Raw genomic sequence first — 14,619 nt, 5'->3', positions numbered from 1 at the left:
CCTTGTAAACTGGAGTAATAGGAATAGGATGAAATTTAATAGTGAGAAGTGTAAGGTCATGCATTTAGGGATTAATAACAAGAATTTTAGTTATAAGCTAGGGACGCATCAACTAGAAGTAACGGAGGAGGAAAAGGACCTTGGAGTATTGGTTGATCATAGGATGACTATGAGCTGCCAATGTGATATGGCTGTGAAAAAAGCTAATGTCGTCTTGGGATGCAACAGGAGAGGTATTTCCAGTAGGGATAAGGAGGTTTTAGTACCGTTATATAAGGCACTGGTGAGACCTCACCTGGAATACTGTGTGCAGTTCTGGTCTCCCATGTTTAAGAAGGATGAATTCAAACTGGAACAGGTACAGAGAAGGGCTACTAGGATGATCCGAGGAATGGAAAACTTGTCTTATGAAAGGAGACTCAGGGAGCTTGGCTTGTTTAGCCTAACTAAAAGAAGGTTGAGGGGAGATATGATTGCTCTCTATAAATATATCAGAGGGATAAATACCAGAGAGGGAGAGGAATTATTTAAACTCAGTACCAATGTGGACACAAGAACAAATGGATATAAACTGGCCACTAGGAAATTTAGATTAGAAATTAGACGAAGGTTTCTAACCATCAGAGGAGTGAAGTTTTGGAATAGCCTTCCGAGGGAAGTAGTGGGGGCAAAAGATCTATCTTGCTTTAAGATTAAACTCGATAAGTTTATGGAGAAGATGGTATGATGGGATAACATGGTTTTGGTAATTAAATATTCATGGTAAATAGGCCCAATGGCCTGTGATGGGTTTTTAGATGGGGTAAGATCCAAGTTACCCGGGAAAGAATTTTCTGTAGTATCTGGCTGATGAATCTTGCCCATATGCTCAGGGTTTAGCTGATCGCCATATTTGGGGTCGGGAAGGAATTTTCCTCCAGGGCAGATTGGAAGGCCCTGGAGGTTTTTCGCCTTCCTCTGTAGCATGGGGCACGGGTCACTTGCTGGAGGATTATCTGCTCCTTGAGGTCTTCAAACTACAATTTGAGGACTTCAATAGCACAGATATAGGTGTGAGGTCTTTTTTAGGAGTGGTGGGTGAAATTCTGTGGCCTGCATTGTGCAGGAGGTCAGACTAGATGATCATAATGGTCCCTTCTGGCCTAAATATCTATGAATCTATGAATCTATGAATCTCTGCTGGTGACTCACAGATTTCCCCCCATCCTCAGTTCAGACTGTGTCTGTCTCTCTGACATCTCCTGCTGGATGTCTCACTGAAGCCTCAAGATACTAGACCAGTCAAAAAACGAACTCATCTTTCCTGCAGGATCATCATCTTCTCTCCCTCTCCATTACATCCACAGCCCCACCATCCTCCTAGCCTCACAACCGTGATGTCAGTTTTTTACTCCTCTTTCCTTTTCACACTGAAGTGGCCATCTAATTCTGCTGGTTTTCATTCCAAAACTTCTGCAAAATCAGCTATTCTTCTCCATTCCCAACATAAAAAGCTCCTGTTCAGACCTCGATCATTTCATGCCTCAACTACTACTCTCCTTTTCCTCCACCTTTCCAACCTGTATGACACTTACCTAGTTCCTCTCTAGTCTGCTCAAAACTCAGGTGTGAAAATAATCTATCTAGAATTATATGTTGGGAAGAATTCAAATAAACTGCTCTTTACTAAAGTCTAATTGTCTGTGTTCAATCCTATGTTCAATTATTTATCCAGCTTTGTGTCAAATCACATCCGACTTTTTTTTTTTTAAAAGAAATTTATTTGTAATACAGAATCAAGATGGATTCTTACTATGTCATCATGCCAATAGGGCTGAGGTTTCTGAAAGTGATGAAGGTCGTCTGCAGAGTCCTGTTCCAAACAACATAGATAAAAGAGAAGAAGTTGGTGTATTTTCAGCATTTTCTCAGCCAACAGGGATTTGTTCTCCTACTAGGTATGTATGTACAGCTCAAAAGAAGTTGAACTCACATGTGCAAAAGCCAAATGGCTTTAAAACGCAAGTAATTCCCACTGATACAAAAGGGAGCAGATGAGGCCCTTCATATTGCTAGAAACAATAGGTAACAAACCAAAAGGTTTGAGAACAGCATGTTTCCGATGTCTATTTAAGTTCAGATTTTAATTAAAATCTGGCTAACTATTATAATAAACATGCATTGCATATTAATAGCAGTATATGTAACAGCACTGCTTGCTAAAGGCTCTTTGATTTGGCCATGTGTTTGATGATGGGCAACTGGATGGCTCACTGATGACTGTCAAATGTAATTTTGCATTTACTTGCTCCTGCAGGTTGCCTAAGGTACTGAATTCAGAAAATAGACAAAATGTCCAGGCCATGATCCTGCAAAGATTTACATGTGTGCCCAACTTTATGTGCTGAGTGGCCATGTGGAATTAAATGGAACTAGTCTCAAGGTGAAATCCTGACCCCAGTGAAGTCAGCTGGTGTTTTGCCACTGAAGTCAATGGGACTAGGACTTCACCCTCAGTGGAATAAGTTACCCACATTATTGTGTCTCTGCAGGATCATATCCTTGAAATTTTGTTTGTTTACTGGGCATAGAACCTTAGGCAACCTACAGAGAGTGAGATCAAGTTTTACATCCCACCTTTAAACGGAGGAGGTTGAGTGTTGGACAACATTTTTAATCTTAGCCCAAAACAGAAATGGTTAATACATCAGTGACTGTAAACAGATTTTTTTCCCCTTTTTACTTTGAATGAGAAGCAATAAACACAAATTTTAAGTGTTTGTTTTAAAATAATAATAATTTTATATTTATACTAAGTCATTTTAGATATATATTTTTCACTTACAAAATACATGTTTATTCTTCTATCCCATCCAACAGCTATGATATACCTACGAGAAGATTTAATAAAGTGTTCAGTATTCTTCTGTTTGATTTTGTATACTAGTTATTTTTTTTAAAGAGAGATGTTTTTTAAATATTACTGTTTTAAACATCAAGGAAATGGGAAAGTTACAAACAACTTGCCAAAATTAATGAAATAATCCACTGAGAACTGCCTTCATGGAATGACAGCACCTATTAGGACAATATTGTGTTTTTCATTATGTTTCTACAGTGGCTAACACAACTGGGGTCCTGGCTTCCATATGCTACTGTAATACAAATGATAACATGGGAGCACTGTGTACTGAGTAGCGGAGCAACAGTATCTGTCTCAGAGAACTAGGGGTCTGTAAGCCAGTAAGCAGATACACTAGCCAGGGAAGGTAAAATAAAGCCAAAACTGCAGTTTGGGTCATACCCTTTTTTTCTGGGCTGGCTTTGTCATCACTAGAGGATTCAAAACAAGAGCAAAGTATCTCAAAACACTTGGTCCCAACCACCAGAGGCCTGTGAAGCTTTCAGCAAGCTGGGAAGAGACAGGACACAACCTTCGCCTTGAGCTGCCTTTCCTGGCTATCTTCGCTAGGCCTCCTGCCAGGTTCCCATGAAGGGACTTCTCTCAGGGTCTTAGGTCAACCCTTATCTTCTCCAGACTGAACCAGGGCATTCCATTATGTAGTCTCCAGCATACAGTAACATACTGCTTAGTCCGCTGACCCCTTTCCTCATGGGCTTTGTCTGGTGACTACAACTCTCAGCAACCCCTGTGCCATGCCCCATCAACAGATGGCCTGGCTGCCCCCATACTTACAGGCCAGTGCTCCATTAAAGGCCCTATAGGCATTCATCAAAGAATGTAACCTGCTTTGTATAGCTGTACAAGTCTGTTTATTTGCACTATGTTTATTTTTTCAGAGGTTGCAGTTCTTTTTGTGGCACAGGTGTGACCAATGCTCCAGTAATCACTTTTTACAGAAAAGAGCTAGCACTTGCCATATAAATTCCCACAATACATATCACTCCCTAGCCCTAGGACAAGCTTCACACCAAGCTGTGAAAGATCTGACCTGCTTCTGTTCACCTCCACGTAGGTGCAGTCACAGACTTCAGCACATTTGTCTTCTGTTGGGAAAAATAAACCAAACATTTATTCTTTTCAATAATTTAAATCACATTTTTCCAGTCTTTCAAATATTTTTAAACATGCTGTTTACCCCTTTTCAAAGTATTCAAACAATGTCCATTGTTGTAATTCCATATTTTCAAGCATCCATCTCTTCCTCCTGTAATTAACCTAAAATGGGATTAAAATTCAATATATTTCCCACATGTGCCAACAATTATATATATAGCTTTAAATAGACATAAAAAGAAACATACCTTCTTCCACTGACATCAAAGGTCAAACAGGTGATTGCAGCACCTCCATGAGCACCACTAAACTCAAATAAATGCTTTCCTGTTTCAAAATCCCACACTTTAACCACCTTTTAAAAGACAAGCAAACAAATAGTGATTGAAGGAGTCCGAAAAGTAGCAGGATTTTTCCATTTTACCCCCTTCAGTCCAGCCTTTCCCAACTGCTTTTTTTTTTTTTTTTTTTTTAGCTGAATGGTGTCGCTGCAGGCAGCAGGAGAGCCTATTATTTGATCTCCTTTACTGAGATCTTCAGTGTCTCAAAATGAGCCTTGTAAGGTGCCTAGATACCAATGTGATGTCTGCCAAGTATCTACCTATCCTGGATTGGCACGGATGCATGAAGAAATTTATATAGCACTACTCAACGTGACTGCCTGGATTACCATCTCTTTAATCAGTATCCAGATTTACTCAGGACAAAATTAAGACGACCTAAGTCACGTCAATGTATAGCAAAGGCAGTAATTAAATCTCCTTTGCATGTCCACGCTATGCTCCTTGTGTTGGCAGTGCATATCCTCACCAGGAGCACTTGCACTGATTAACTGTCCGTGTGGGGCAATGTAGAATGGCTTCTGGAAGGCAGCAACAGCCGATGTAAGCTACACTGATACTGTGTTGACCTAACTACATCGACCTAAGCACTTACGCCTCTCACGGGCTCAGTGTTTGAGAGAGAAAAAAGAAATACTGACTCTAGAAAGACGCATATTGGGGTGACCTAACTCCTAGTGTAGCTATTGCCTCTCAGTGAGGTGGATTAACTACTCTGATGGGAGAAGCTCTCCTGTTGGCATAGTAACATCTTCACTCAAGTGCTACAGTGGTGCAGCTGCAGCGCTGTACGTGAAGACAAGCCCTAAGTAACATATGCCTCTTCTCAAAAATATGTGAAGTTCTTCTGAAGATGTCACTGTAGCTTACATGACTTGATTTATTGCCTTTAAAATATTTTACAGATTGGCGATTAGCTACACTGGGTAGAGCTGCTTGAAACTTGGGCTTTCTGGTTCGTGAGAAATTGCAACATTTTCAAACTTGATTAAATTCCAAATTTCCAGAATCCAGAATTTTTGACGTTTCCTGTGTACCAGAAATCCTGGAGAAGAAAGAAACCTGATTCTGACATCCTGCATTTCCAAAACAAAATATGCTCTCTGGGATGGCAGTTGCTTGACTGCAACTGACATTGTGGTCAGTGTCACTGCTGTGATGAGTTTCACTACTGCTAACAGCAACAGTGAGATTGACAAGAATGCCAACTGCAGGCAGCAGCTGCCCAGACTTTGAGGTCTGTGGCTCCAGGGTAGCCCTAGCATGTGTCCCAGGACCCGAGGTCAGCTGGCTCCCCCACTTCTGTCCCAGGGCCTCTCAGGTCCCAGCTTTGCCCAGTGAGCCTTGAAGCCCTGTGATTTCTAAGCTTCCTGTTGTGGAGCTCGGAACCTAGATTCTGAGTCCTGACTAGAGCGAGGTCTCCCAGGACTTCCAGATTCCTGGCTCTATGGCAGGGAGTCTGGAAGCCCTGGCATGACAGGGTGGCTCTGAAACTATGGATCCTGGAAGCCTGGAGTTTCTGGCCCCGGGCAGTCCACGTAGCATAGCCCTGCAGCAGCCCACAAGGCAAGCTGACAGGGAACCAGGCAGGTTGATTCACAGAAAGTTTGTCGAACCTGACTTGCTTTCATGAAACATTTGGGGTTTAAAGAACTAGCATTTTCTGACAAAGCTGTTTCACTGGAAAATCTCTGACCAGCTCTAGTGATGGGTGTGTTAAAAAGGCACAGATTACATACAATAGATTAGACAGGCACATGGAGTTGTGTCAGCAACTACATTGCCTTTATGTGGTATAGTTTTCACTTACAGATCCCTCTGAGCAGCTCACCACGTGCCTGAACTCTTTGTTGTATTTGCAGCACAGAACGGGCTCCTTATGAGACACGATCAAGTGGGGCTCTGGAGGAGGCCTGTCTCATGGAAAAACAAACCAAAGCAATGCACCATATATTAACCAGACTCTACAAGAGTTGGAGAAAGTACAACAGCATTAAGCATTTCTATGCTATTTCCTCAGTACATCTTCCAAAAGGGGAAAAGCGATGCTGTGAATTTAATTTAAAGATACTGATAGCGGTGGGAAGAAAGAGGGAGGCCTTTGGTCTCCACACCCATCCCATTATTAGTCTGCCTGCATCTATTAGACCAAACTCTAGGGAATCTTTGCAAATAATTCCCACTTGTGCTGCTACCAGTCCCACTGCACCAGCAGCTGTTATAGTGAAAGCCTGAGGGTAGATAAGAAAGGAGGGGACAGGGATCTACGCTACCCTGTTCCCACAGAGGGCAAACTTCTCCAATTATATTTCATATGCTCTAGGTTTCCCACACGCACAAACCTCCCACCTGTTGAACTTTTGAACAACAGCTGAAGAGGCTCAAAACCCCTCAAACTCAAATGAGCTTGCCATGTACCTTAATCTTAGATGAAGAAGAGCAAGTGTATCCGCAGCAACACAAAGCGATCTGATGCCTGGGATGTAGTGGCAAGCAGTGAGCTCTCCCTTAATTCCACTGGTTTTTGAACAGGCTGTAAATAAACAGGTCTGGTCTACAGTATCCCAGATCTGCAGGAAAAGATGTTACACAAACAGAACAAAAATTAGTAGGGTTGTACTCGATTGTCAGACACTCGTCCTCATGCAATTCTAAAATTACACTGCTATGCTTCCCTTCTCACCCAGGTCAAGTATTTATGCATGGCACATACACTGGAAGGTTAGACCCTGACCAACAGTACCCCCAACACAACGCTGCTAGACCAGGGTCTCTGGGTATTTTAGAATCAGAGAAGGGAAGTAAGCAACAAATTACTTACCCTAAAAATGCTGTGTTACTTTTCCACAGAAGGGAACAGCTACCACAAGATAGATTATCCTCTCCATCTCTCCATCTCCATCTCTCCTGTTGGAGCCGTTCCTCTTTGTATAAATACATACATACATACTCACAGGGCCAGAGAGATGGACTCTATAGACCAGAGGCAAGGGCACTCACCTGAGATGTAGGAGACTCAGGTTCAAGTCTCTGCTCCAGTGAATAATTAATTAGCTATACAAAGTGGAGCTGCTTCAAGAGGGGCGATTGAGAGAGACCAATGCCAGGATACCCCATAGCCTGGTGGTTATGTTATTCCCTTGGAATACGTAAAACCCAGGTTCAAGTCTATAATGTGAATCAGGTAGAGCAGGGACATGAACTCAGGTCACCTACCTCCTAGGTGAGTGCCCAAACCACAAGACTATTGGGTATTATATACAACACGCACATGCTAGTCTAAGAATCCCACTGGGCTTAGGCACAAACAAGGGCTCTAAGCAGCTAGTTAGCTGTGGTGCAGCATCAGGACTCAGGCCCCTTTTTGTGCATACCCACTGGTCGAAACTTAGACAGCTAGTGGACTTTAGGCACCTGCAGGGTTAGGCAGCAGCTGAGTGGTGGTTTTGAAAACGTCAGTGGCACCTAAGTGTTGGATTTAGGCACCTAAGCAGCTTTATAGGTCTAATCCTGAGAGTCTTTCCACTGACTCTAGCCCATACTTGGTGAAAGTGCTCTGAGATGAAAGGTGCTATATAACTGTAGGCTACTGTTTGTGATTTTCCTTCATACCAAGTATGCGTAATTCATCCTTAGTATATACCCAGTGAAGTCAGTGGAAATATACCAGAGATTAATTTAGCCCTATATCTAAATTAATCTTCAGTGTATGTTTACTGACTTCAATGGATACACACTAAGGATGAATTTGGCACATATGGTATAATGGAAAATGATGAACAATAATTTACATTTATAAAACAAGTCAACCCCTGCATCGTGTTTTTACAAATTCTGAATAAAATTTTAAATTAGGGGCAATTAATAAGTTAATCAAACAGAAAAGGTGCTCACAATGGTTGTACACATACATGGTTCAAATGAGGTACAAACTTGGAGAAAAACAGTGGAATCCTCTGGAAACACAAAAGACCCACACAAACACCAGAAGATGTCTGTGATTATAAAGTGTGGAGTAGAGTTCTAAAGACATGCCACTGGAGATTAAATAGGTAATTAAAAATAATAATATAATAGTGCTTGCTAATATAGCAGTCAGAAACATAAACTTAATATTGAAGTCATACACTGGAAGAAGTGCAAAAGCTAATATTATTACTATAGACAGAGTTGGTAGAACTGCCTATTATTAAGGTTGCTCAACCCTTTCCATTATAAGACCCTGTTTTCAGTGACTTATTTTAGCAAATTTTAACCACTTGAGTTAAAGTTTTCCATGCTGAGTGTCTGCATTAAGCTAAATATTTTGGAAAATTTCAGCCAAAATGGTTCAGCAGTTTCTGAGAACAAGGGTAAAAAAAAATGTGCTTTACTCATGTTAAAAAAAATCTATCAAACTTGTCTTTGGAAAGCTCTAGCTCCTCCATACTTTGGAAAAGGTATTCTTTAGATTTAGCAAGGGGCTGGGCTTTTGTGTCAGGGATGTGCTTTTTGCCATCCCTGTGAAAGTCTGCCAAATTTGGCAAAGTTATAAGCCTTCTTTTTAAAAAAAAAAAAAAATCACAGTTCGCACATGCTAAACAGAGATTAATTTTAGCAGCTAATCTCCCTGAAGATTCCACCCACCCTGGGCATGCTCTAGCCCAGGGCTAAGTAAGACTTTCCCTGCAACTGCAGCTCTTGGCTGCTGTGGGCCCTGCTGGGTCTGAGCACCTAGACTTAGAGCAGGGAGACCGTGACACCCTGCTGGGCCCAGGCAGCATGGAAGAGGAAGCTGCCTGATTCAAATACAGAGGGGACAAAAGATTAACCTATTGGGGCTTGGGAGAAGTAGAATGTGACAAGGAGCTGGGACTTATAGAAACTGGAACTGGAGAGATCCAGGAGTAGGGGACTGGCTTGTCAAGGAGACTGGGGATGAAATGTTGCTGGGGCCACGGGGAAGATGGTGGCAGGCAGTGCAGAGGAGTGAGAGTAGGACTTGCTAGGCAAGAAGACTGGGGGTGGGATGAGAAATCTGAGGAGTGGAGACTGGGACTGGCTATGCTAGGAGAATGGGACTTGGAAAGGGATGAGAAGCCTGGGGTATGGAACAGACAGGACTGGGACAGGGATAAATTGAAGGGAATGGGGCAGACGGGGTCACACTTCAGGGGAATGCACAGAAGAGTCTGTATCACTAGAGCACACTCCCTGTCAAAGCTTGAATGGAGCCCAAGATCCCTGAGTCGGTCACACACTGGGAAAGTGTCCCATTCTCCTGTAGTGCTTGTCTACACAGATGATGACAACCTACTACTGCTACCAGTTGTCCTGTTAGCTCAAATGGTAGAGGTCTGTGCGGTGGATCAAGTTCCACCCCTGCTGATGACCCATGCAAATGTCAGTATGATTTCATGTGACAGAGTTTCAGGTTTTTTTCAGTTAGCTTTTTGAAAACCTAAGAAATTACACACAAAAATCCACATTACAAGGTTGCAAAGTCAAGCACTCAAAAGTTAGGAAAATGCCAGAATTAATGAGACCCTGGGTTGAACAAGAAGAAAGCAGAATATTTGATAGCTTCTCATTAAGTGAGCACTATCCATTCTGTGCACTGAATGAGGCAAAAGAATTGTGGGAAAAATAGTATGTGTATTTAAACTAGTCTGCCTGTGCAGGAGAGCCCAAATTCAGGTTGCATGAGAAAACCTTAATTCCAGCATTTCCAACTTTCATCATATTATTTTAATGTATGGTGGTTGTTTTTTTGTGTAATACACACATGTAATATATGCCTGGTTAGGGAGATTTCAGCAAAGGAAGAAACAGAAATACCTATCCTAGAGACAGGTTTCAGAGTAACAGCCGTGTTAGTCTGTATTTGCAAAAAGAAAAGGAGTACTTGTGGCACCTTAGAGACTAACCAATTTATTGTTATTTCCCATCCGATGAAGTGAGCTGTAGCTCACGAAAGCTTATGCTCAAATAAATTGGTTAGTCTCTAAGGTGCCACAAGTACTCCTTTTCTATCCTAGAGAAAATACCATAGAAGCAAGATCCCTAAATTAAAAAACAAAACACAAAGTCACTTTCTAAAGTAGAACAACACTTTAAAAACTTCAGAGTACTAGATCCTTGTTAAAAGTTTTATCATAATTTGTGAAACATTTAGCAACAAATGCATTTAATACAACTGAACTGAAAACCTAAGAGACTGTTGACTCATAGGAGTACTTGCTGGAATTGCTCTGTACATTGATCTGTCTAAGGGCCAGATCCAACTTCAATTTCAGTTGGAGTCTTTTCTATTGACTTCAGTGAGAATTAGATCAGGCCCTACATTTCTATACTGTACTATTATGTATGTGTTCATGTTTATTAGATTGAACATTATTTATATTTATTTCCACGAAAACAAAAAAGAGAACTGGGGTAGGATATCAGACACTTGCTATACACAATGAGACCTTAATAGTGTTGTCTGTGGATATGGAAAATATTTTCACATCTTCTGCAGCTATGGAGAGGTAACAGACTGGCGCTGTGTGGCTTCTGAGCATGCCTGTTGGTCGGCTGAAATTTAATAAGAACAGTTCAATATTAAGCGGTTTCAAATTGATCGCTTTTTATAAAACAAAGTAAAAATAAATGGGCTGGAATCTGCTACTAGTTGTATGTTTGGTGGGAATTGTATTTTGGGTTTTCTCACCAAAAAACAAACAAAAAAAAAAAACCCCACACATAAACAGAGCAGTTTTCCAGTATCAGGCACTTGGAGTGATGTACATGAAACAATAGTATCTGCTTGCAGAGTTCAGCTTTTCATAAGATGTTAATGCGCCAAATGGATTCCTAGACCTCAATTATACAATGAGATCCATGTGGGCAGAGATATCGCAGGACTGGGGTCTTAGGCACAAGCAAAATCTCAAATCAATCTTGGATAAAAAACAGAGGATAATCCATGAATTTTTATATTTATATAAAATATTTAAACTTATGGGAATGATTTTGCTGCATGCATGTGTGCGTGCTGATATTATCAACAGTGCAGCAGAGCCATTCTGTAAACTCACGCATATTTCCAGGACATTTGTGATTGTCTCCTCAATGCACTTAGCTGATGCCTATTAACAGGGCAATTCACTAGACAGTAAGAATTACTCATCAGTAATGTGTAGTTACAAAGCCCTTCATAACAGAGTCTTTCAGTGAGTATTGTAACCATCTCTTACCCAGACATGTAAGGGTTCCACATCCGAATGATTCGATCCATTCCGCCTGTCACTATGAGGTTGTTTTTTTTACAGAATGCAAATGTTTTTACTCCTTTGTAGACTTGAAACACAGTCTGATCTCCCTCAGCTCTCTTTGGAGGGATTCTAGGTATCACCTGCCCTTTTCTTGCTTTTGAATCTTTCCCACGGTCCTTTATTTTTTTCATCTGCTGCTCAACATTAGTAGCACCAACAGTACACCCTGAAAAAGAACATACTCACCGAAACAGCTGATAAATTTGAAAATATCCTAGACATCTTGGTTCCCACTACCTCCTGCAGATTAGGTACTAATAACTTTCATCCTCAGGAAATTTCTCCCAATAGGCATTTTATAAATTTTTATAATTTTCTTTCTTCATTACATGCCATTAGTCCTATTTATTATAACCTTTTTATTATGGTAAAAAAATCCCTCCTCCCAATCCCACTGGGGTTTACTATTTTCAGAACCCTTTAGTTGACCATGTTTCCCATTAGTCAGCACTTAGCTATTTTGATCTTTCCTGATAAGAAAATCCTTCCAGCTTCTCTTTCTGGAACTTCTTACAGTTTGTTAACATTGTTCTGGCAAAGAGAGGTTCAAAACTGAACACCATGTTGAACATGCTGCTCATCATTTCATCAAGGCACAGAGTCTGCACCAATGTCTAATTTGCTGCTGCTGCTTCTAATTTCAGGCAAAATAAAACAAAGAAAAGTGCCAGGAAGGAGAGGCAGGAAACAAGATACAAAGAAGAAGCAAACAAGTCTCTGAAGCCTCATTTCTATATCACTATTGCTTTCCCAAGACTAATTCTGATGCTTAATCCCAGTATGAGGGGGAGTAAAAAAGCCCACATTAAGGGGCAAAGGATGCCACAAACAATGGCATTCAACTCCCCCCTCCACCTCCAAGATCTAAAACGAGGGGATCTGGAAAACGTACACACACAAAGCAAAAAGCTTTTAAATAAAAAGCTGGAAATTCAGAGTCCACCACAAAATGTTGCTGCTGAGAAGATTCTAACCTAGGGGGTTTCAGTGCTTCCAGAACAGATTAGTGATCTATTATTAATTCTCTCACACTAAACTAGGAACATTTTCCAGTTGTGAGCTACTCCTTAGAAAATAAGATCTTGATGGGATTTAAAAGAACTTTGTGTTTATGAATTATGGGAGCTGTTGTTGTCACTGTGTCAGTTTGACTTACTCCAGATTGTGTGTGTCCACCATCTGGTGAAGTCAGACTGCTGGGGTATTTTTTGTCTGAAATTAACATTCATGAATATTGTTCTGTAGATGGGCCATTAACCATTCTGTACTTCATTTACCTCTTTGCAAACTGTGGGTAAGAATACTTGTCTGACTCACAGCAGTGTTGTTCATTAATACTTTACTATGCACTGAGGTCACTGGATGGAAGTGTTATTACATTACTATAAATTAGGTGGTCAAAAAAAGTATAATTGCAACTGAAATAAAGCTTCACCAAAACCAGCAAGAAACTGCTCTGAAATAACATAAGAACAGCCATACTGGGTCAGACCAAATGTCCATCTAGCCCAGTATCCTGTCTTCCAATAGCGGCCAATGGCAGGTGCCCCAGAGGGAATGAACAGAACAGGTAATCATCAAGCGATCCATCTCTTGTCACCCATTCCCTGCTTTTGGCAAACAGAGGCTAGGAACACCATCCCTGCCCATCCTGGCTAATAGCCATTGATAGGCCTATCCTCCATGAATGTATCTAGTTCTTTTTTGAACTGTGTTATAGTCTTGGCCTTCACAACATCCTCTAGCAAAGAGTTCTACAGGTTGACTGTGCATTGAATCATAGAATACCAGGGTTGGAAGGGACCTCAGGAGGTCATCTAGTCTAACCCCCTGCTCAAAGCAGGACTAATCCCCAATTTTTGCCCCAGATCCCTAAATGGCCCCCTCAAGGATCGAGCTCACAACCCTGGGTTTAGCAGGCCAATGCTCCAACCCCTGAGCTATCCCTCCCCCAATGCACTAAACCAATTCTAAATATTTGTCAACCTGTCCTCCGAGTCTCTTAGGAGTAAGTGTGAAAGGGATCTCAACAAGCAAAGAATGGAATAATTGAAATCTACATGGGCTAGGTAGATTAGGTAGGGGTTTTATAAGCTTGCTTAAGGGAGTAGTTTTAGTATGTTTTACTCATTTGGCTAGAGCAAATGAGACGCTTAAGAAATTGAAATAGATGTAAGGACTTTCATTTGATTTCATCATATGTGGAGTTCCAGGTAACAGTACTGGATATTTTAAGATGAAAAATTAAGGGAAGTATGGACCATGAATTAATTTGGACTATTTTCAGCACTATTTTCAGCTTTCTGTGATGCTTAAATAAAGGAGAAACTTGCTGTATCACACTACTTTGTGGTATATGAATACTGCTTTGTATATTGAAGTCATTTCATTCAGTTATTTGCACTGAATAAAAGAGCCTGCTCCTATATCCCCTGAAGTCAATTGGAGTACTGCTATTGACTTTTCTAGGAGTAGGAACAGATTGGAGGAACCTAACTCTGGTCCTAATTCTGCATGTGCTTATCTGCTTTGCTGAATCAGGGCTCTTGAGAGGTGAACACTCACATCTCCCATTGCCTACCCAATGAGATTTGTGGGTGCTCAGAACTGCCTATGCCTATGGGCCCAATGTGAAGAAATTAGATTATCTGAATTTTTAAGTGAACCAGGTACAAATCTTTTTCACATGCATTGGTTATTTAAGGACTGACTGAGGCGAGGCAACATAAATGGGGGAGGGAAAAACCCCATAAGCCCCGAGACAAAGAAATATGACAATCATACTGTTGTCAGTTAGCACTTGGCTTGGACATCTTTTTATTAACTCATTCCATAACCATGAACATCTGTCGTTTGCTCTCAGGGTTCCCAGACATAGCTGAAAAATACAAAATGACTTCTGGGTCATCTATTTCTATGGCTATCATCCTGACTGATGGACAGTTTCCATCCTACACATTTGCAGTTCAGTGCCCTAAGAGGAACC

The 14,619-nt window shown here is 41.1% G+C and overlaps 1 protein-coding gene across 1 annotated transcript in view; it reads right to left on the bottom strand.

The window, feature by feature from the left end:
* The window catches only part of LOC311521453 (cilia- and flagella-associated protein 337-like), a 75,477-nt gene that overhangs the window by 16,109 nt on the left and 44,749 nt on the right, over positions 1 to 14,619 (bottom strand). The window contains exons 13-21 of the mRNA XM_084629787.1: positions 11,556 to 11,799; positions 10,788 to 10,893; positions 6,757 to 6,908; positions 6,149 to 6,251; positions 4,246 to 4,352; positions 4,080 to 4,159; positions 3,933 to 3,987; positions 2,825 to 2,870; positions 1,793 to 1,852 (exon numbers count right to left, since the gene is read on the bottom strand). Of these exons, the coding sequence (XP_084485913.1) occupies positions 1,793 to 1,852; positions 2,825 to 2,870; positions 3,933 to 3,987; positions 4,080 to 4,159; positions 4,246 to 4,352; positions 6,149 to 6,251; positions 6,757 to 6,908; positions 10,788 to 10,893; positions 11,556 to 11,799 (953 nt within the window). The remainder of the gene's footprint in view (positions 1 to 1,792; positions 1,853 to 2,824; positions 2,871 to 3,932; positions 3,988 to 4,079; positions 4,160 to 4,245; positions 4,353 to 6,148; positions 6,252 to 6,756; positions 6,909 to 10,787; positions 10,894 to 11,555; positions 11,800 to 14,619) is intronic.

Source organism: Lepidochelys olivacea (genome assembly GCF_965140295.1).
Source record: "Lepidochelys olivacea isolate rLepOli2 genome assembly, chromosome: 1".
NCBI classification, from domain to species: domain Eukaryota; kingdom Metazoa; phylum Chordata; order Testudines; family Cheloniidae; genus Lepidochelys; species Lepidochelys olivacea.
Note: the sequence above shows the minus strand (reverse complement) of the source record. Positions and strands in the feature narration are given on the sequence as shown.